At 38.0% G+C, this 20,232-nt stretch overlaps 1 protein-coding gene and 1 long non-coding RNA gene across 4 annotated transcripts in view; one reads left to right on the forward strand and one right to left on the reverse strand.

Annotated features, from left to right (window-relative positions):
* LOC112153990 (SH3 and multiple ankyrin repeat domains protein 3) overlaps nucleotides 1–20,232 on the reverse strand; it is a 67,863-nt gene that overhangs the window by 28,151 nt on the left and 19,480 nt on the right. Inside the window, exons 3-14 of one of the 3 annotated variants that reach the window (XM_036217002.1) lie at nucleotides 15,416–15,980; nucleotides 10,544–10,747; nucleotides 7,572–7,643; nucleotides 7,376–7,484; nucleotides 7,130–7,281; nucleotides 4,722–4,889; nucleotides 4,453–4,494; nucleotides 3,788–3,904; nucleotides 3,594–3,671; nucleotides 3,439–3,505; nucleotides 357–532; nucleotides 156–286 (exon numbers count right to left, since the gene is read on the reverse strand). In XM_036217002.1, the coding sequence (XP_036072895.1) occupies nucleotides 156–286; nucleotides 357–532; nucleotides 3,439–3,505; nucleotides 3,594–3,671; nucleotides 3,788–3,904; nucleotides 4,453–4,494; nucleotides 4,722–4,889; nucleotides 7,130–7,281; nucleotides 7,376–7,484; nucleotides 7,572–7,643; nucleotides 10,544–10,747; nucleotides 15,416–15,877 (1,778 nt within the window). In that variant the 5' untranslated portion in view covers nucleotides 15,878–15,980. Of the gene's footprint in view, nucleotides 1–155; nucleotides 287–356; nucleotides 533–3,438; nucleotides 3,506–3,593; nucleotides 3,672–3,787; nucleotides 3,905–4,452; nucleotides 4,495–4,721; nucleotides 4,890–7,129; nucleotides 7,282–7,375; nucleotides 7,644–10,543; nucleotides 10,748–15,415; nucleotides 15,981–20,232 lie in introns of all 3 variants that reach the window. The other 2 variants (XM_036217003.1, XM_036217001.1) reach the window with 2 other exon arrangements.
* LOC112153993 lies at nucleotides 2,272–3,042 on the forward strand. The gene is made up of 2 exons (XR_002920585.2): nucleotides 2,272–2,435; nucleotides 2,540–3,042. It is a non-coding gene; the product is annotated as an uncharacterized LOC112153993 (long non-coding RNA).

The raw sequence follows: 20,232 nt of genomic DNA on the forward strand, positions 1-20,232 counted from the left end.
AAGTCTTTGCAAAAAAGTTTCTGAAAGCAGCATGCTGCTAAGATAGTTCTTTTTTTTTTAAGATTCTAGTCTCAAAAGACGTGATCAGAGTACGAGACCACCAGCCTCAGTGATAATAATGCACACAGTGCATCATCTCTCCATAGGCTCCTCACCCCTGTCTTCCTCTTGGCTGTCGGTGTCTCTCCTCGGTGTCGCTCTGCCCTCCTCGTCCTCTGGAGGGCGAGCGTGTGCGAGTTCTAGGGCTGCTGGAGCTTCTCATCCCTATAGAGGCCCTGCGCTGGCCCTGTTGGATCATCACACATAAAAATCACAAACGCCAACATACGAGCGTCCACTCCATGGTCGTCAGTTACCTGTGCGGGGTGGGGATTGGTAGCTGGCTTGCTGGGGAAGGCCAAAGGGTCAGATTGGGTCATGGTGTTGTCGCTGTTAGCACGCAGCAGGGGGTGGGACTGAAGCGAGGGAAGAGGCAGCGTGTGCGAACTCTCTCTTCGTTTGGGAACAAACTTTGGGGATTCCAGGAATGGCACTGAAGGTGGGAAATTAGAGGTGAAGGAATGTTTTGTGTGAATAATTGGTTGTTTAAGGGGAAACTCAGACAATCGAAGACTACAAATGTATAAATATAATAGGAGTGTAAATATTCATTATAACGATGCGTTTCTTATCATAATTCATGGTTGCCGACACAATTCATAGTTGATATTGATCCATTTTGACCTGATTCAGTGACCAAAAATCAATCCAGAGCATCTTTAGCCAAAACTTTAACCACAATGACTCAGATATAAATATGTGTCACTGAACAGTGCAGGTGATGTTATCTAGATTCCTCTTGTTCTTGCAAGATCATCAAGTGTAAATTAAATATGTGTTCAAACAAACAAGAATTAATGGTAAATCCATTCACATTTTAGCTTCTCAAAGTTCAGCTCTATGTTGTTTTTCCACATCAAAAGATTAGTAAAGCATCTTAAAAATTAAAGTGTTTCCACATTGGACCAGGGTGGGTAAATGTTTAGACTTGTGGGCTGCAAAGGGGTCGAAAATTTCACAGAGGGGCCAGAACATAAGTAAATGCATAGTGGGTTTTTTTTTTAATCCACCTTATAAGATAAAGAAACTACACGGAATCTGGATAAAAACCCGGCTTTAATATGATTCAAAATGACTTTAAAACAGAATATTTTTGAGACTGTATTTCCAAATTTGTGGCTTTTGCTCCCATTTTAGAGCCAACTGTACTGATGGGTTGAAGTCCCTCGGGGAAAAACACAAACTAACAGAAATTCCACGTGTCTGAATGATCGGAAAAATAACTGTCCGTCTCAAAAAACACACATGAACGTCGAATAACAACAAACTGCCCATCACATCAATGCAGAATGACTTTCAGCACCTAAAGAAAAGTTGTATTACCTGGGATAATCCTAGTGTGAAAGCTATTTTCTGAAAGTGGTGACACTTTTTTTATAATGGTAAAGAGATTTGCTAAAAATACAAAAGCAATTTGCAAAATGTTAAATTTGCTAAACGAATGGAAATTTTGTTAAAGTACTGTGAAATAGCGCTTAAGTTGACCTAAATTTCTGAAACATTTGTAGTAAAATTGCTTAAAAATCCCTAATACATGCCAATTTTGCAAAAATGTTTAGGTTGTTGCTTAAATATAAGCTTTACTCCAAATTTGCCCAAAAAAACCTTAGTAGATGTCAAATTAGCCTAAAAAAAGCTAGCTTGTTGCTAAAATACTAGCAACATTCCGAATTATCCAAAAATTCCTCACTGAACTAAATTAGTCAAAAACGTTAACGTGTTGCTAAAATAGAAGCTAAACTCTAAATTAGCCTAAAAAAACCTCAGTAGATAAAAAATTAGCAAAAACTTTAGCATGTCATGAAAATATTAGCTTAACTCTTAGTTTGCATAAAAAGACCTCAGTAGATTCCAAATTAGCCAAAAAGCTAGCACATTGCTTTAATTGCTAAACTTCATAATTTCCTAAAATTTTGCAGGTAAAAAAGTGGTCAAAAACGTTAGCATGTTGCTAAAACAGAAGTTAAACTCTAAATTAGCCTAAAAAACCCAGTACATACAAATTAGCCAAAATCGTTAGCATGTTGCTAAAATATTAGGTAAACTCCTTCAAAAAAATGATTATAAAAGATGAAAACGTAACCGATTGTGGCAGGATGGTTTAATCAGGCTGATGTGCAGGTGCAGATAATCCTACCCAGATGCTGCTAATAAGCACCTGGTTACTATAAAAGGGGACTGAGCTGACATATCCAGATTCTTGGGCTGAGACTACCTCCCTTCACGGGTTGCCACTGGGCTCCACTGCCCGTGCAGTGGTAGTTGGAAGACCTAGTCGTATTGCAAATCAGCATGCGACTAGGTAGAAGTGAATTTGAGTAAATTGCTTCCTACAGGTAATTTCAACACTGGTCTGTGTGGCGCATCCCTCTACACCCTGCATGTTCTCTGGCCGCTGAGGTAATTCCCTGCTGCCTGTCTTTCTGGTTTGCTTCCACAGGGTTATGTAGGTGGAACCCGCTGCTGTTTTGGGGTCTTTTTTTTCTGTGTCTGGTTTTATCAATCAAGACTGGCTACAGATGCTCCACGGGTCCTCCACGTCAGCTCCACTGGGTCAACCGCACAGCTGCAACCCCTGCACTCCCTCTGCTCAGCGGATCATATTGGTGCTTCTGGAACCTGGTGGCCTGTCGGGACTGGTACCCCTACGTTTTGCCGGAGTCCTGCTGGAGCAGCCGACGGACTAACGTTTTTTACTTGATTCTTTTATTGACCTGTATACCGCAAAGGGCCTATTTGCCTGTTCATTTGTTTTAATCTTTCAGAGCTGTGGCAACAGGGACTGGTTCTCAAGTGGACATTCTGGTTGTTTGGTGCTGTTCCCTGGGTTTTGTGCTTTTCTTTTATGTTTATGCATGCGTTTGTTTTTGGTTATTTATTCTGCTTGAGCAACCAGGTCTCTGTTGCAGGTGGGCTCTAGGCCCCAATGGTTTTTATCACAGGTCCTTTAGTAACTCATTACTTTTAAACTATTTATAAATAAACTTTTTTTTAAATCTGGAACCACGCCTCCATCTGGTTTGAGTCCCCCTTTAGTGTGTGCCTGAACCGCTCGTGTTGCCACACCATGAATATATTTAAAGGCTTGTTACCAATCTACTTAAAATTTTGGAAATTTGAAGACTTTGTCATTCATTTCTATGGGGCATATTTTGCTCAATATTTCAAAAACTATAAAGTTTATGAATACCAAAAATACAAGCAGCAATTTCCTGAAAGAGCTGAATGTTTTAATACCAAGAATTCTGAAATAGCTGAAAGTTTAATTGAGTGTGATAATAATTGTGGAAACCTACAAGGAAAGTAAGAAAAATAAATGATTTCTGAAGGAAGTCTCACCAACATCAGTGTCCTTATGGTTTTTGATGATCTCACCGAGTTCAAAGTGGCCAGCCATTATTGCAACCTGCAAATGCACAACAAGGAAAGTTGTTCTGAAACAGATTTTTCAGTTTTAATATCTAGTTTTCAGTGTTTATGGTCAAAATATTTACCTGAAAAGGGGTCTGACCGTGCTTATTCTTTGCCTCCTTGTTTGCTCCCCTGTACAGCAGAACACGGACACAGCTCTCCTACCCAACCAGACAGGAAAAGTGGATTAGATGCAATCTTTCCAGAAGAAGAAAAAAAAAAACAAAAAAAGCACTTTGACAGTAACAATATTTTAACTTCCCCTCTATATACTTGCCTTATTGTAGAGGGCTGAAATGTGAAGTGCAGTGTTCCCTGAGGCGTTTTGAGAAGCAGTGTCTGCCCCATAAAACAGCAGATGCTCCAAGTGTTGTGCAAAACCATTCTGGCAAGCCTTTAAATGCCCAGAGTACAATGAAAAACAAAATATGCAGATATTGTTAGGACTACACAATCTGAACTGATGAGGACAATTTTTTTATATACAGAAAAAAAGGGAGCTGGAATAAGGCAGCAGAACAGGAAGGAAATGAGACAAAATGGTTAGAAAACACATTGAATTCACATTTAGACTCAAAACGACTTTAAGATTAAGATTAAGAAAAGAAACGGAGGAATTCAGAACAGTGATGAGCTTCCAGGAGCCTAACAGGTTTCTTCATATTTTTTTTTCCTGCAGAGATGAAAATGTCACAAGATACGCAGAAAGTAAAGGAGGAAGACACGTGACATGGAGAAACCAAAATAAAATACCATGACAACCTGCTCAAATGCGATTTGCCACGGCGTCACAGACAGTGTAGGCAATGCATCTCTCCTCGGTAAGAGATAGAGAGAAGATCCACCTCTTTCCAAACTGGACTTTATTTATTTATTTTATCAGTGGCCTCTAAAAGGCTTGTATGGTCAATGAGATGGTGAGAGGAGGAGGAGGAGGAGTACCTTATGAATTTCTTCCATTCCAAACTCCTCTTCATCCCTGTGCTATTGAGAGACAGAAGGGAGGAAGGAGAGAGGATGGAGAGATGAGTGAGGACGGCGCAGAAAGAGAGGTGTGAGAAAATGCTGAGAGACTGGGGGTGATGGTACATGACAACTAGCACAGAGAGAAGACAGGGAGAAGATGCTGCAGAAGTTAACACAGACCAGAGATGATCACGCACAAAAATATGAGAGGAAACCACGCAGGAACCGACCACTTCACAATGTACCTGATGGGATTCGTCCCAACCATTCTCATCCCTCGTCCCCAGCTTTGCCCTGTAATAAAGCAAAGTTTCACAACAGGAAGTGTCGCCCCCTGCCAGCACGGTGTGGTACAGCGGGGTCAGGCCACAGCGGTCTTTGTAGTCCGGAGATGCTCCAAAAGACAGAAGAGCCTGAGAGGATGAGAAGAAAAGAGTTTTGAGTGTAATCATGTTAAAGCCTCATCTTTATGTTAATATGAACTACATGCAAAACGTATGAAAGAAAGTGGAAAAGACAACGAGAGGAGGGAAGAAAGAAAAAAACACGACAGGATTTAGAGGAGGAGGTGAAGAAATCGGAGAAGTAAACAATGAAAAAGAAACAAATAGAGGGGGTAAAGTTTCAGGATGAAAATAAAAGACTGGAGGAAGCAAAGGAAAACAAAAATGGACAAGATTAGAGAGAAGTTGACATGGAAAGGATTACAGGGGATAAATAGAAAAAATAAGGAACCAAACAAATTATGTTGTGGAAAAAATGAGGTTTAATTAAAAAAAAAAAGAAAACCTGAAAGATAGAAAATATATTTGAAGAAATTTTGTAATTACAATAATCTTCTATTTTGAATTTCACAACAAAATACAAATAAATTAATCTTCCAAAGCTGTGCAATATTTATGATTTTCATGGTGGGCCACACCTACTAAATGGATTATTTTAATGGAATTCTCGCACAAAATGCATAAAAACAATATTGTTGGGCCTTTTGGAAGAGTCATAACCTTTACCCAAATTTTTTTTAAAACAGAATTTAAGATGGTATACTTTTAGTTTACTTTTTAACTATTTTTTTCATAGTTTAGCCAGGGGTGTGACTTATACTCAGGAGCGACCAAATTATGTGTTTTTTTTTTTTTTACATAAATAGGCTGATCTTCGTTTTTTCCACTAGCAACCAATTGCCCTTTAGCCGTTGTTTCCACTAACAACCACTGGAGGGCGCTGTATTTGCTTCTGACAATGCCAGAAGAAGAGTCCAGAACAAACATGGAGGAGAATCTGATTCTTTTCCTCTTTTTGCAATGGCAGATAAAGATATATGTATTATATTATATTATATATGGTTTTCTTCTTCTTGACTATATGTTTTTTACTCTGGTGTAACTTATAATCCAGAAAATTCGGTATTTATTAAAGAAAAACTTTACAAGTTTAATGTTTACAAGTTCGTACATTCGTGTTTAGTATACTTAAATTATATTAAATATTTACCCTATACTTAAACTTTTGATCAAGATATACTTTAGTATTACCAATGAAATACGAGTATTACTTTTCTTTTAGACAATAGCTGTGTCATTTTTAACATATACTGATTTCTTCATGGACGTATCAGTAATCTATCTTGTAGGTTTATTGAAAGTTGATACAATATTAAACTAATAGTAGTCCTATACCAGAAAGGCTACTTTAAGTATACTCTTAAAGGTCAAATTAGTCCCAAGAAGTATAGTTGTTAATAAATTGCTGCATAGTATTTTTTTTAAGTAAAGATTACTTAATTAGGATTTATTTAATTTAGATTAGTTACATTTATAAATTGGTGGCTGAGGTGAACATATGATAAACTATGTAGATTTTTACATCCTGTTGACCTGAAGATGTCTTGTTTGTTCAACTCTACCTCCAGAATGAACAGATTTTATATGCAATCAAAACTTTGGTAAAAGTTTGATCTTTTAGGAGTTAAAAGCACTGATTATATTGTGCTACACAACATTGGTTACTAGCTGCTCAGAGCTACACTAAAATGATCCTGTTTGGCACAGATCATCTTTTATTTTGAAAATAAGTAATAAAAAAAAACATTTTGAGAGATGCTAGATTTTAAATATATTTTTTGCTTTTGTTCGTGCCAAAAAAAGGACATAATTCATATTTTTTATTGAAAAGCAGAAGGTCATGATTGCAAATCCAGATTTCTTAAAGGCTAAATTTCTTAAAGTAAGACTAGTTAGGTTTTGATCAGTAGAAATCGAGCCCTAATGGCTCTTTTACTGTTAAAGGTTGCCGACTCCTGATTTAAGTTGACAGAAGGGAAGCATTTTTTTTTTTTTTATATAAAAGAAGAACACTGAAGAATGAAGGGAAATGTATTTTTTGTTGGAAAGTCTGAGAAACATCAAAGTGTGAGTGTTGGAAAACTGCAGGAAAAAGTGATGAACTCTGAATCAGAAGAGGGTTTTACTCTGACCTCAACGTTCTGACATTAACTTCTTCAAATAGCTCATTAACAAACTTTCCATGTGATTTTCAGAAAAAAATGCTCTATTAGATGACTTAATAAACGAATGCTGCTTTGTTTTAATGGAATCCCAATGCGAGTTTCACACTTGCTTCTGTGTTATTCTGTGGGAATGTGTTCTCTCACCAGTAAGCCAGCATGGTTGTGAGCTTTGACAGCTTTGTGCATCGCTGTCGAGCCGTCTCTGCTTCTGAAGTCCAAGTGAGCCCCGCCCAGAACCAGCAGCCTGAGGCCATCTGCAGACAGTCCAGACTGCACGGCCACAGAGAGCGGAGTCTCTGAGTCCAGGATGACGAGCAGACAAGTGAAGGTGCCGATCAACCACCGCTTGCTCTCACAATGTTTGCCTTATAGTCACAAAGGGGTTCTCACCTCCACTGTCTGGGTCGTGAAAATTTGGGTCGAGACCTTTTTCAAGAACTTTAGCCATTTTCTCCAGTGATCCAGTCTGAATGTAATCCAGGAACTTCTTCTGACTGGCCTGAGGGGAGAGAAACAGCATGCTTGTAGGTGGACCTGGAGACTGTATATCAGTAACCAGTGACATTTTGGTGAAAAGATGAAATACCTTTGAGCTGAGCTTAGCAAGAGCCTTTTCATCCAGATTGGTCTGTTTATAAACCCTGGTTTTGTACCTAAACTGAGGACAAAAAAAGAGACCTGTGTGAATAAAGTGAGTCACATAGCAACACGGTTCAGTTTATCAGCCTACGTGGAAAAACAACACAGAGATGATTCAAAAGTCCTGCAAATCTGCACTTCATTAAAATAAAAAAATCTAGTTTATTGCACTTAAGCTCTTTGTGTTTCTATCAAACTGCACTCCCACAAAAAGTTATAGCAACAGGTTTCTGTTTAGAGGAATAATCTTCACAAGTTTTATGTTTAAAGGAGTGGGATTTATTCAATCCTGACAGAAATGCTGAACTTCCAGAAGCCTTAACGTTAGATTTAAACGAGGTTTTTCAAAAAAGTTTCACCTTTTTCAAGCATATTCTAAAAATGACAACATAAGTACCATGAAATACAAATTTATGATTATTTTATCTGAAAATTTTCTTGTAAATTTACAGTTTATGTGTTTATTTTTTATTTTACACTTAGAACATGTTTAAAAAAACAATTAAAAAAAAGGTAGATTTATTTGAAAAAAAAAATAATAATAAAAACACCTGAATCCCTTTTTCTATTATGGAGATTTAATCTAAGCTTTAAGACATTTTTATTATTAGAAATATAAATATTTATAAATTAGGGCACCTACAAGTTTCTTCCAAGTTAAATTTCAGACCTTTTAAGACATTTTTAAAGCTATACATATCAAAATTTAAGACCAATTTCTCAGTCTATTTCCCATTTTATTAATTATTTCCAATTTTATTAATTTGTTATCATTTTATGATCAAAACTGTACCTTCGGGCTGTTTATGATCTTTGCCGTGATGCTTTGGCGCGCTTCTTTTTTAAACCGGTGGTCGGCATTTACCGTATTTGTGTATAATGATTTCATTGTTATATTAAAATAATCCTCGTTAAAAAAAAACATACATTTTTCACAAGAAATGTAAAATAGAGAAATTTCAAACAGCACAAATTTAAAGCATAAAATATCAAGTATCAATACTTTTTTAAAAGGCTTTTAAAGGGATTATTTCCAAAATCCTATATTTGATGATTTTAAGAGTTTTTAAGACATTGTGGGAATTCTGAGAAACTAAAAAAGTAATTAATCTTTGGGCTGAACTGGCAAAACAAAGTCTGAATATCATCAAATAAGGAACGCCTCAAAAAGTTTGGTTGCACCACAGTCAACCATAAACTGGGATTTATTTTATTTTATTTATTTTATTTATTTTATTTATTTTATTTATTTTATTTATTTTATTTATTTTATTTATTTTATTTATTTTATTTTATTTGGCTTTATTTTATCATTTTATGTTATTTTATTCATATATTCTTTTCTATTCTAGTGTAGTCTAGTCTATTTTATTATTTTTTTTTTCTACTAGGTTCTAAGAACCACACACTTTAATGCACATTATTATTCCTTGTGTGCGACAATTGTTACAGTAAATCTGGGTTTATGATTTACAGAATAAATGCATTCTAGTCATAAAATCAATAAATTCGGTGGCAGAAATTCTGATAGAAAAGAAGATATTCAAAAAAATGTCACTAAAACACACTAGCTGCAGATAATGCAAAGTAATTAAGAAAAAGAAAGAAAAAAAACAAGTTGTTTGGCATTTAGGATTTTGGGAGACAATAAAACTGAATTTTATCTAAGCTTTTCCCACATTCTGATGTGTTGTTGATTTTAAGTCCCCCTTACATCCATCTAAAACATCAACCAGCCTGATAAAGAAAGCTTCCTGTTGAGGTTTAGTTCCTCCAAGAACATTAAGAATTGCTCTGTTGCCATTTCAAAGAAAATTGTTCCAGGAAAGCAGTAAGACAAGCTTTTTTTGTCCTCTGGAGCTGGCAGCTCAGAACAATCTCTGTGCTAAAGCAATTACAGAAACAGATCTCCAGAAAAGAATATTAGTTACTCTGCAGAACACAGCTTTTTTCTGGCAATAAAACAAAAAATAAAATGAAGTTTTGTGCTTTCAGTTTTTAAAATTTTAGTGTTAAAGCTTCATTTTCTATAAGCAGAACCTCAATATTTGGCAAACACAATGTTTCTTGTTGATGTTTTAAAGGTTTTTTCATGTAAAAATCCAAAACTAACAATTTTAAAAGACTGGATGAGGGTTTAATAAAACACAAAAGAATTAAGAAGCATCTCTGAGAGTCTGAACAGCCTTCTAAGTCCTGAAATAAGCATAAACATGGTTTAATTGTAAAACGAAAACACAAAATCTACTTTAAAGATGATGGATGCGTCTGAAAAATGTTTATGATCTTGCAGATTCATCTAAAAGTCTCTCAGACGTTTTCTCGATAGACCTGACTTTGCATTGACGATAAGCTTATAAAAAGCAAAGATCTCAGGTGGAAAATGTTAATAAAGTAAATCTGATTAGGGACATCTCTGACTCTTTTCGCCCCCGCAGTTCCAGCAGGCGAACCACCAGAGGGCACTGTGCCTTCACTCTATCAAATCATAATAACCAAAAAACTGATGGTCTCCCACAACCCACTTATCCAAAAGTGAATAAATATAATACACTTTGCAGCTTACATAACATGCAAAATCGAGTTAAATCAGACCAATTTTCTAAAGTCCTCATTGCCTGAGTTCACTTACAGACTTGAGGAGGGGAAACTAATCTGTTTTTCTGCTGCTTCAGTAGAATGTTTTTGTGGTGTTTGCTCACAAAGCCTGACAATTTTTCACGGTTAACATCTTTTTAATAACGAATTTATCCGAACAAACCAGGCTCCGGGGAAAAAAGTGCTGCAGCAAGGCAACACATCGGACACAGGATCTTTTCTGAGAAACTTTCTTTTGAGGAGATCAGAGAAATTGGATCTCTATTAGACGGTTGTATCTGATCTCATCTTTGACTAAAACCCTGCAGCCGTGCGTCCTACCTCCAGGTAGGGAACCCCTTTCTCAAAGGACTGTGCATAATCCCTGAGGAGCCGCTCCTCCTCCAGGAACTTGGCATCCCCTCCATCGCCGGCCGGTTGGAAGAGGCCGTAGTTGTAGGCGTCCCACAGCGATTCGCCGAGGGAGCAGATGATCTGCTGCTTAGCATTCCACACCGTGCAGTCCTGATCAAACTGGAGACACCTCTGACATGACAGACAGGAAGGAAGGGCAGGGGGGAGATCAGAGGCCACATTTCTCTCATCTGCACACTTCCTGAAGCAGTTATGGAAAAGTACAATTCAAACAGGAGTCTAAGAAAACACACCAAGAGTTTCCTTTTCAGTATTTAAGAATAAAAAAGTATAGAATTTAAACTAAACTGTGATTTTAACATTTTATCACTTAAACACTGAATTTCTCTTGCTTAAGATTTTTCTGAAGTTTGACATTTACTTGTGATAATTACATGATACTGATAAAACTTTGAATTAAAGATCTAAGTCAAAGATTAAATACTAATCCTTTTTTGTGTGACGTGAAGATTTGCAAGTAAATGTGTATCTAGTTCAGGGGTCGACAACCTTCAACAGTAAAAGAGCTGTTTGGGCTCATTTTTTCTACTCACCAAAACCTAAAGGAGCCACATAGTCACCTTAGCCTTTAAAAAATGTGAATTTGCTCACCTTCTTTTTTCTAATAAATCTATATTTTTTGGCATGAACAAAAGCAAATATATATTAAAAATAAAACTAGCATTTCTCAAAATGTGAATTTTTTATTTTTTACATTTTTACCTTTTACCTTAGTAGAGGCCAAATTTACCAAGAAAGCTAGCTCGTTGCCACTAGCTAAACTCCAAAATAGCCTAAAACTCCTCAGTAAACTAGTCAAAAGTGTTAGCCTTTTGATATAATAGAAGCTAATCTCTAAATTAGCCTAAAAACAACAAATTAGCCAAAACGTTAGCATGTTGCTAAAATATTAGCTTATGTCCAAATTAACATAAAAAAACCAAAGTAGATGTCAAATTAGCAAAAAAAAGATAGGTTATTGCTTAAATGGTTGATGAACTCCAAAATAGTCTAAAATTCCTCAGTAAACTAAATTATTCATAAACTTTAGTCGGTTGCCAAAATAGATTCCAAATTAACCTCCAAGTAAATAACAAATTAGCCAAAAACGTTAGCATGCTGCTAAAGGAGAAGCTAAACTCTAAACTAGCTTAAAAATCATAGCAAATTACCCCAAAAAGCTAGCATGTTGCTAAAATATTAGGTAAACTCCAATTTAAAAAAAAGAAATTACTATAAAAGATTAAACAAAAGTCTATGACTATATTTAAAGGCTTTTTCCAAGATTGCTGAAAATGTGATTGAGTTTTTACACGCCAAAAAACGTATGTAAAGCAGCAGGAGAAGCTAGTGTAAATGTTTACTTACATTCACACAATAAAGAGAAACATGATCACAATAGTGCGAATGTTTTAAAGCATTAACACAATACATGTTGAGTCATCCTCACTTAAAAAAGAATACTATTATTTTATTTTTCTTCATCCAGAGAGCCACCATGGAGAGATAAAAGAGCCACATGCGGCTCTGGAGCTGCAGACCCCTGTTCTAGTTAAATGATCGACCAGTTTGCTTTCTATAATAATTGATTGACATGCATGACAGCTGTGAAGTCAGTCAATGAATGATGAGCACATGAATAGATGATATTCAGGGAATATTAATGCATTCCTTTTCAATTATTCATCGCCTGCCACATTCACGGGAAACGTGGAACTTGTGCTATTCTTCTAATCTGTGCTATCAAATTTTCTAGACTTGTTTATTTGATTTTCTGCAAACAGAAAAGTAAAAAAAAAAAAAAACAACACCATAATAAGTGTTTTTCTGTATAGAAAGTGTCAAATTTACACCTCTTTCTTCTCCTGCACCTCTTGGTGTGTGATCCACCAGAGGCTCAAATTCTCCATTTCTCATACTGCCTCTGCATTTAAAAAAAAAAAAAAACATCTTTGTTTGATTGGAGAAGTTTGCAGCCAGATGGTGGAACTGACAGACAGTTTTAAAAAGCAGGGCTGAGTGTCCTCAATAGCATCCAGGCTATTGTTCCATTTTTTTTAAACTATAGGCAAAAACTGCAGAGCTCAGCAAACTCCAGCCCAACCCTCACTAAAGCTTCAAACAGGTCGAGCTGTTTGACAGTGTACCTAACATTATTGGCATGGCAACCGGTTTATTACGAGAATCAAGCCCCCGTTGCCGTGGCAATGCCTTGTTGGTCCCAGAGAGGTAAAGCTGCAGGATGTGTGTGTTTACGTTCACACATATCAGAGGCGTGCGGCGAATGTGTGTGTCCTTCTGGGAATGTATGCACGCTTGTGTGAGAACAAGAAAGCAATCGAACGGCTGATCCCTCGGAGGGAGAAAACTGATGTAATGTATAGTGGAGAAACCAGAAACAGTGTTTTTTTTGTTTGTTTTTCTTGACGCTTGAATGAGCTTTTCTCCTCTTTCTTCTGGGTTTGTTGGTGCAGAGCTAAATGTTGTTGAAGACTTCTTCTTAACTTACTCAGAGTCACTTCTATCCGCAGTTCTCCCCAAACTCATTAAAAACCTATTAGATAATTAGCAATTACTGTTATATTGAGGGCAGATTAGCTGACATGTAGAGCAGTCGGCATGTTCAGGGAGTTGGAGAAATAAAGATGGAGGGGCATTCTCACCTGAAAGTGAGGGGTTGTTATTTCTCACCTGCTGACACCAGACAGTGTCAGTGTGAAATGATGCTAACTTCAGTTATGGGACCTAATTAAACATCTGACTGATGCTGTTTGTGGAATAAATCTATCTTTCGTAGGTTTTCTTTTTCAACTTTGACAGCTCTTTGAACCTCTTTTCCTTTTGGGGCTCATTTCTGAATTTGTGGGGTGATAAAATGCTAAATCTTCAGGCTGTGTGTGGGTTGTTGTGCGCACTCTTTGTTTAATAACTACCATATTGTACACGGAGCACCCTTGGGTTCCTTAAAGCAACTCATTTTCCAATGGTTGTGGAGTCAACACTGCAGCAAAACACTTCAAATGTTTTAATTAGGGAAGGGAAGCAAACGGCTTTCACACACACAAAAAAAGAATGCAGCAACAAAGCTTAATTAAACCAGGATTAAAACAGATTTTTTAAAATGTACTAAACTATAAACCCCAAAGCTGTGCTCTTGTCATGTCTCCTTAGAAAGTTGTGAAAATGGCTTATAAACCTAAACACGATTGTGAAAACACAAAGGTGTGGGTCAAAGATTGGATGGTTTTTTGTTTAGAACACACATGGGGCAGCTCAGAAAAGTCAAATACATTTTTTAAAAAGCTGTTTGTCAAGTTAGATCTGAATCTCTCTGAGTGTAATGCCACAGAGACTTGGCTTGAACTACTTCCTCATTTGGAAAGACCTCCTGTCAGTGCCCTGTTTGGGGTGTGGGGTGGAGGGGGGGACTTTTTCCACATGGATAACTGGAGTTTAAAACTGATTGACTTTGATTTAGTTTTAATAATGAAACCCATTGAGATGTGACAATATAAGTCGAAAAAAATAGCCGTAAAGATTTGACAATCTTGTCTAAAATAAAGACAATCAACATTTAATTTTATTTATCCTACAATGTTTTGATGGGAGCAAACTTTTATGGTGAATAAGAAAAACTTTCACTGCATGAATTTCTAAATATTGTGTTTTTGCATGTGTTGCTGTAAAATTGATCTCACCGTTTTTGTGGTTCTGAGCATCAACCTCCTAACCACCAGCAATGCAAATGTCTCCTCTGTAGAGGGCATTTCTAAAAACTACATTTTTAAAACCTTAACTTTTTAACATAATTATGAACTAGATACTTAGCATTACCTGCGATAATGCTAGTGTGAATGCTGTAATAGAATAGAATATAGAATAGAAATACTTCATTCATCCCAGGCTGGGAAATTAGACACTGAATTTGGCTGAATTAAGCTGAATTTGGCAGCTGGAGATGTATAGTGCTGATAGCTGAAATCACTGAGGCTGATAGCCAGCTAAAAATATTAGCTAAATGCTGAATTAACCTAAAAAAAACGTGGGTTAGCCAGAACAGCTAGCATGTACCTGAATAAATAGCTATTTAAAATATCCATGAAAAAAAAAACTGAAAAAAAAGCCTAAATTAGCCAAATCAGCTAGCATGTAGCTGAATTATTAGCTTAACTACAAAATAGCCTAAAACAAACAAAAATAATAATAATAATAATTTAACCAAACACAGCTAGCATGTAGCTGAAGTATTAGCTAAACTCCAAAAAAAGATCAGAGTGCAAATTTTTAAAACTTTAAAACTGTAACTTTTTAACATAATTATGAATAATAAAAAGGCAGGAAAATTATTCCAGAATAAATCAACTTAAACCTTAAATAACTTTCAATATTTTTACCTTCCATAACATATATTTTGTCAAAATTTACAAATCAGAAATAAGTGCAAGATAACATCGAGCCATTAATAACAATAAAATAAAATGATCTGGAGGGCCGGATAGAATTACCCGGTGGGCCGGATCCGGCCTCCGGGCCTTGACTTTGACACATGTGGTTTAGCTCATAGTGTTCACACTGGACAAGCAGGGAGGGGCTTCTTCTTTTCTACCGTTTACTAGTGCATGTATGCCACCTACAGTTGGAAATTAGTTACCATTTCATGAGTTGGTTAATTTATCAAATCCAATAACTGATGGCTGTGGGGAGAAATATTATTTGCTGAATCAGCTAAATTGGGGGAGCTGAAAAAAAAAAGTCTCATGTTGTATTTTGATATTTTCAGACATGTTTTTATGCACCTACTGTTTGCTTGATGTCTGGAATTCCGATGCGGAACACCATCATGGGCAGGAAGGTGTCCTCCAGCGGCGCCATGGTGGTCATGCTGCGCTCCATCAGAGCCCGCCTCTTTGCTGCTATCAGCTGGAGCTGCTGCTGCTTGTTTGCACCATGCTGATGACCGGGGGCTTGGTTGGGCATGTACGGGGCGCCCCTGCTCCCTGGGTTCCCCGGCCTCCCTGGTCGGTCCACTCTCTGTCTACCAACCACAATGGCTGCTGGCTTCCCCCCTTCGCCTCCTTTGCCCTCCCAGGATTGGCGTCCTCCAGTCATTTCCTTCCCTATCAGACCCTCCAGTCCTCCATTCTGTGGGTCGCGTTCACCTTTGTTTTTTCTTATTTCTCGTCCTTGCTCCTCTTCCTCCTCCTCATCCTCCCCATCTTTGTCGTCCTGACTGGGATAAAAGTGCTCATTATTTCCCAGCATCCTTTGCTGTGCAGGGGTCACTGCAGAGAGGGCTGAGTGATAAAGCTGTCATGGAGACAAAACATGGCTATCCCATGTGACTGGCTTCATCCTAAAACACATGCTGTGGGAAACAGGTAGAGAGGGGAGTAAACTTTAGTCAATCAACTCCACTTTCACTGACAGGGTGAACTTAACACACAAAAGACACGTGCAATAATTGCAAAACTAGCCAATGGCAATGTTAATGTGTGAAATTAGCACAAAGCTGGTCCACATTTCCCATTTAGCCAGTGGGAATGCACGAGGGAATAGCAGGCTGATGGAAGACAGGCTAAATATAAACGGTGTGAATCTGCATCACAGGTTCTTTGCAGCAGAAAGTGAGGTGGTGACACAAAAGAGGAATCGTCATGGAAGGTCAGGATCATTTCTATTTTGTGGTAATTGAGTTATGTTTCAGTTGCAGCCCAGGGCAGATAGTTCAATCTGAGACTATTAAAGAGAAAAACTCCACTCCACACTTGTGTTAAACAGCGTTCAGCTCTTTGTTTTCCCGGTCTAAATCCATTAACCAGAAGTTTTGTATCACGTTGATACCCCTGTCGCCATTTTGTGTGACGTCATCGTGAAAAGGGTCAATTATGAAGGTCGTTATTTTATGTTTAACCTTTGCTTTAGCTAATATTTGAGCTAACCCTCTACACATGTGAGCTCAGGTTAAGCAGAACTGAGCCAATATAACCCAAAATGTTAAGTCCGTGTGTGGACGCCGGGTCTTAAGAGATACAAAGCAGCACTATTGCTTTCAAATATTACATTTTCACAGTTTCTATAAAGTCTGTCCTGGAAGACATGTTGGGTCCTGACAGAAAAAAAAGAAATATTGCTATTTTTGTAGATTTAAAAAGAACAAAACTTTCTGAAATCTTAATTAAATGAACAAATCTTTGATAAAAGTCATTTTACTTAATTGTCATTAGGTGGATTTTTTTTTTTTCCAATTTTACTATGTTTTTTGAAAATACGTAACATCAACAACTACAACACGACTGAGTTAAAGCTCTCATTTTCCTTCAAGGTTTGTTCTCCGTTTCTCTTCACGATTCATCTGGAGTGCTGACACCGTTGTGTTCGTCCTGCTTCTCCGGTCAAGCTGCAGGAGTTCTGCCATCATGCAGATGTGCTTCATAGCCAGAAGCCGCCTTAATGATCGAGAGTGACGCAGGGGATATCCCAGTATGTCAGTGACAGTTTGATGCTCTGAATATCATATGAGTCGGATGCACATGGTCGTCAGAATATGCAGATGGACAGATGGCAACCCACAGAGACGCGTCTCAAACCAGGCCAAAGAACTAAACTCATTCAGTCAGACTTTCAACATGCAGCTATTTTAGTTAGTTGCTCAATTGATGATGATGGTTAAAAGGCTTTAAGAATACGATGACTTTTTACTTATCGACCTCTATGGGGACGGAGGACATCGACAGGTGTCGGGCACAGCCTGAAATTAACATAAATAATCATGTAGAGATCAAGAAACTGGACAAGAGCTAATCAAAGGAAACACTGGAGAAGAGCAGACGCTTAATCAATATTTCAACAGGAAGACTTCCTGCTTTTAATCTTATTCTGGCATAAAAGCTGAGCATGGCTTCTGTTTTATATGCAGAGACGTTTCCATTTAGTACAAAATCTTTGCATGAATTAGAAAACACACTGAACATTAAAGCTTTGATACATGAAACATTTAAACCTAATCAGAAAGAAAAAACTTTGCTTACTCACAGATATGTGTATAAAACATGTTTTTGGCTTTTTTTATGTTTTATTTTCGTCATTTTAGAAACTACGGTTGAGTCTTGAATCATATTATTTTAAATTATGGGAATTTTTATGAATTCGGCCGACTCGATCATGTACACATTCCTATCAAGTGCAACAAGAATTTTGAAATTTAGTGATTCACCATTCAATTTGTTACACATTGAAATCCTACATAACTCAGCAGCCCTTTTACAATTTACTTTTTGGAAAACTACTTGATCTGAAGTCTGCATTATTTGTGTGATGGATAAGTGGCGTGCAAAGACAATTAAAGGGTGTATTCCAATTGGGAAACTCTGTTGGTTTGGACACATTCTGCTTAATTTGGTCCAAATCAAGGGTTTGGATTTGGGTTTTTTTGTATTCAGATTGGTGTCTACTGGAGATTTCTGTTTTGGACCAAAGCTTGTAAACAAAAACATATGACTAAAGATCTCTTGAGTCAGTGGGAAAGTCCCAGGTGCAGCATTTTAAAATCCTTGTTTGGATAGTTAACTTATTAAAATTTTATATTTCATTTTCCATCTGCAATCACTCCCTGCAGTGTTTAGTCAGTGCACGGTGCGAAGTCTTGTTTGTGCCACTCTGTTTGCATCTGTTGGTCTCCTGTTTCATCTCACCCTGCTTCATCTTCGATTGTTTGCCGCCTGCCCCGACCCTCGCCTGGACCCTGACCACTCTGGTTGTTCCCTGATGCCCTCATACTCATGTTTGACCTCTGCCTGCCTGACCCTGATTTAGCTTTATGGACTTTTGCTTCTCTTTTTTTTTCCTGTCTGTGCCAATAAAGCCTGATCCACTTGGATCCAGTCGTTTAAAACAGAACCAATACAGACTGAAGAACTGTTTAGTCCCAACACTTCAACATTGATGGGGAGGATAAGCAATGCCAGCACAGAAGTACTCAGGTAAACAGGACAAATGACGATAAAAGTGGCTGAATCCTTCCGAGGAGATACTGTTCCTTAGTGTTCATGTCGCTGCTTAACCTGTTTTATTAAACCTTAACAGTAATAGTGGTAAACTAACTGCTCCCAGTCCCACTCATGGCTTTGGGAGAGCTTATCGGTTCATTTATCAAATGCTAAAATCCATATTCTGCAGAAATGCACCTCTGCTCACTTTAGCAGGTATGACTACCACAATTAACAGAGCTCACATTGAGGGCTCAACGCTTCCCTCATTAAAATACGACATTGAACAGACTGTTAACACTTGCAAGGTTTTAATACTCTCATTCAAGTACACCAGAAGGGAATAAAGTGGGCCGATTTATGAAAAAATCTCATTAAATATTGAACAATGTTGAGCCTCTACAAGGCAAGATAAGGAACTGGAGGGACAGGCGGAGGGGAGACAGGAGCCAACTAATTGGGATGTATAAGCAAAAGGGGAATACACTAGAGAAAAACACAGAGAGAGTTGTAGTTTGCATAAAGCAGAGTAGTCAGATTGAGGGAGAGGGGAGTGGTGTGAGGATTGCAGCAGCTGCAGGAGAGGAGAGTGACAGCAAAAAGAAGCAGGGATGTAGGGGCAGAATAACGATGGAAGAAAGGAGCTGTGGGAACTCCAGTCACATTTCCTGGAACTACGGTGGCTCCTCGCAGAAATGGCAGCACTGACTCCCTCTGCAGCTTTTAGACTCTCCCGTTTCTGTCCCGGACATCAACTGTCTGCAAGCCTTCACTTTTCCTTTCTTAAAAGACAAGGTGGGGGAAAATCAATATCCCGGCCGAACAAAGCGGTTGTGTTTTCTCTGTCGTCGACTGTGTCTGTCCTTGAAACTTCCCTCTTGGGTTCGTCACTGTCCAAAGTTGATAAAAGTTACACATTTTTCTCATGCAACTTCAGTGAAACTTTTGGCCTCCTAGTGTGAGTTTCTGACTGTTTTTACTCTGTTCTTTTTCAAAAAATGTATTATGCTCAGCTCCAGCTACATACATGCTGCATCGGACCACGCCAGATTCGAGAAAGTTGGCTCCGTATGCTAAGTCTGGCACAGCCTCTTTTATTCATTTTAGTCCATCCATCCATTTTCCAAACCTGCTTAATCCTCTTTTGGGTTATGGGGTTGCTGGAGCCTATCCCACGTATTGTTGGGTGACAGCAGGGTACACCTTGGATATGTCTGTTGCAGGGACACACAAACACACACAGACTTTTTCTTTTCTCTTCAAAAAACAGTGTTGCTTTCTAAGACAGTTTCTGCAGAGTTCAGACAGGAACTAAGCACCGCTAAAAGTCTACAAAGTTCACAAGCATGGGATCATCCATGAAGAGACTAGAGTTGTCAGGGTCCAGGCGAGGGTCAGGGCAGGCGGCAGGTAATCAGAGATAGAGCAGGGTCAGGTACAGATAGAAACGCTCAGTAATGCAGGCAGAGTGGCATATACAATACTTCGCTCTGAGTGAGGCTCTGTGCTTTAGTGTCATGTGAGTGATTGTCAAATGAGAGGCAGCTGCGCAGAACTGTGCGCTGGGGTTGCTGGGAGATGTAGTGCAGTCAGTACTCTGGAGATGGCTCCCGCCAGTGACCAGAGGGGGAG

Source organism: Oryzias melastigma, linkage group LG19 (genome assembly GCF_002922805.2).
Source record: "Oryzias melastigma strain HK-1 linkage group LG19, ASM292280v2, whole genome shotgun sequence".
Taxonomy (NCBI): Eukaryota; Metazoa; Chordata; class Actinopteri; order Beloniformes; family Adrianichthyidae; genus Oryzias; species Oryzias melastigma.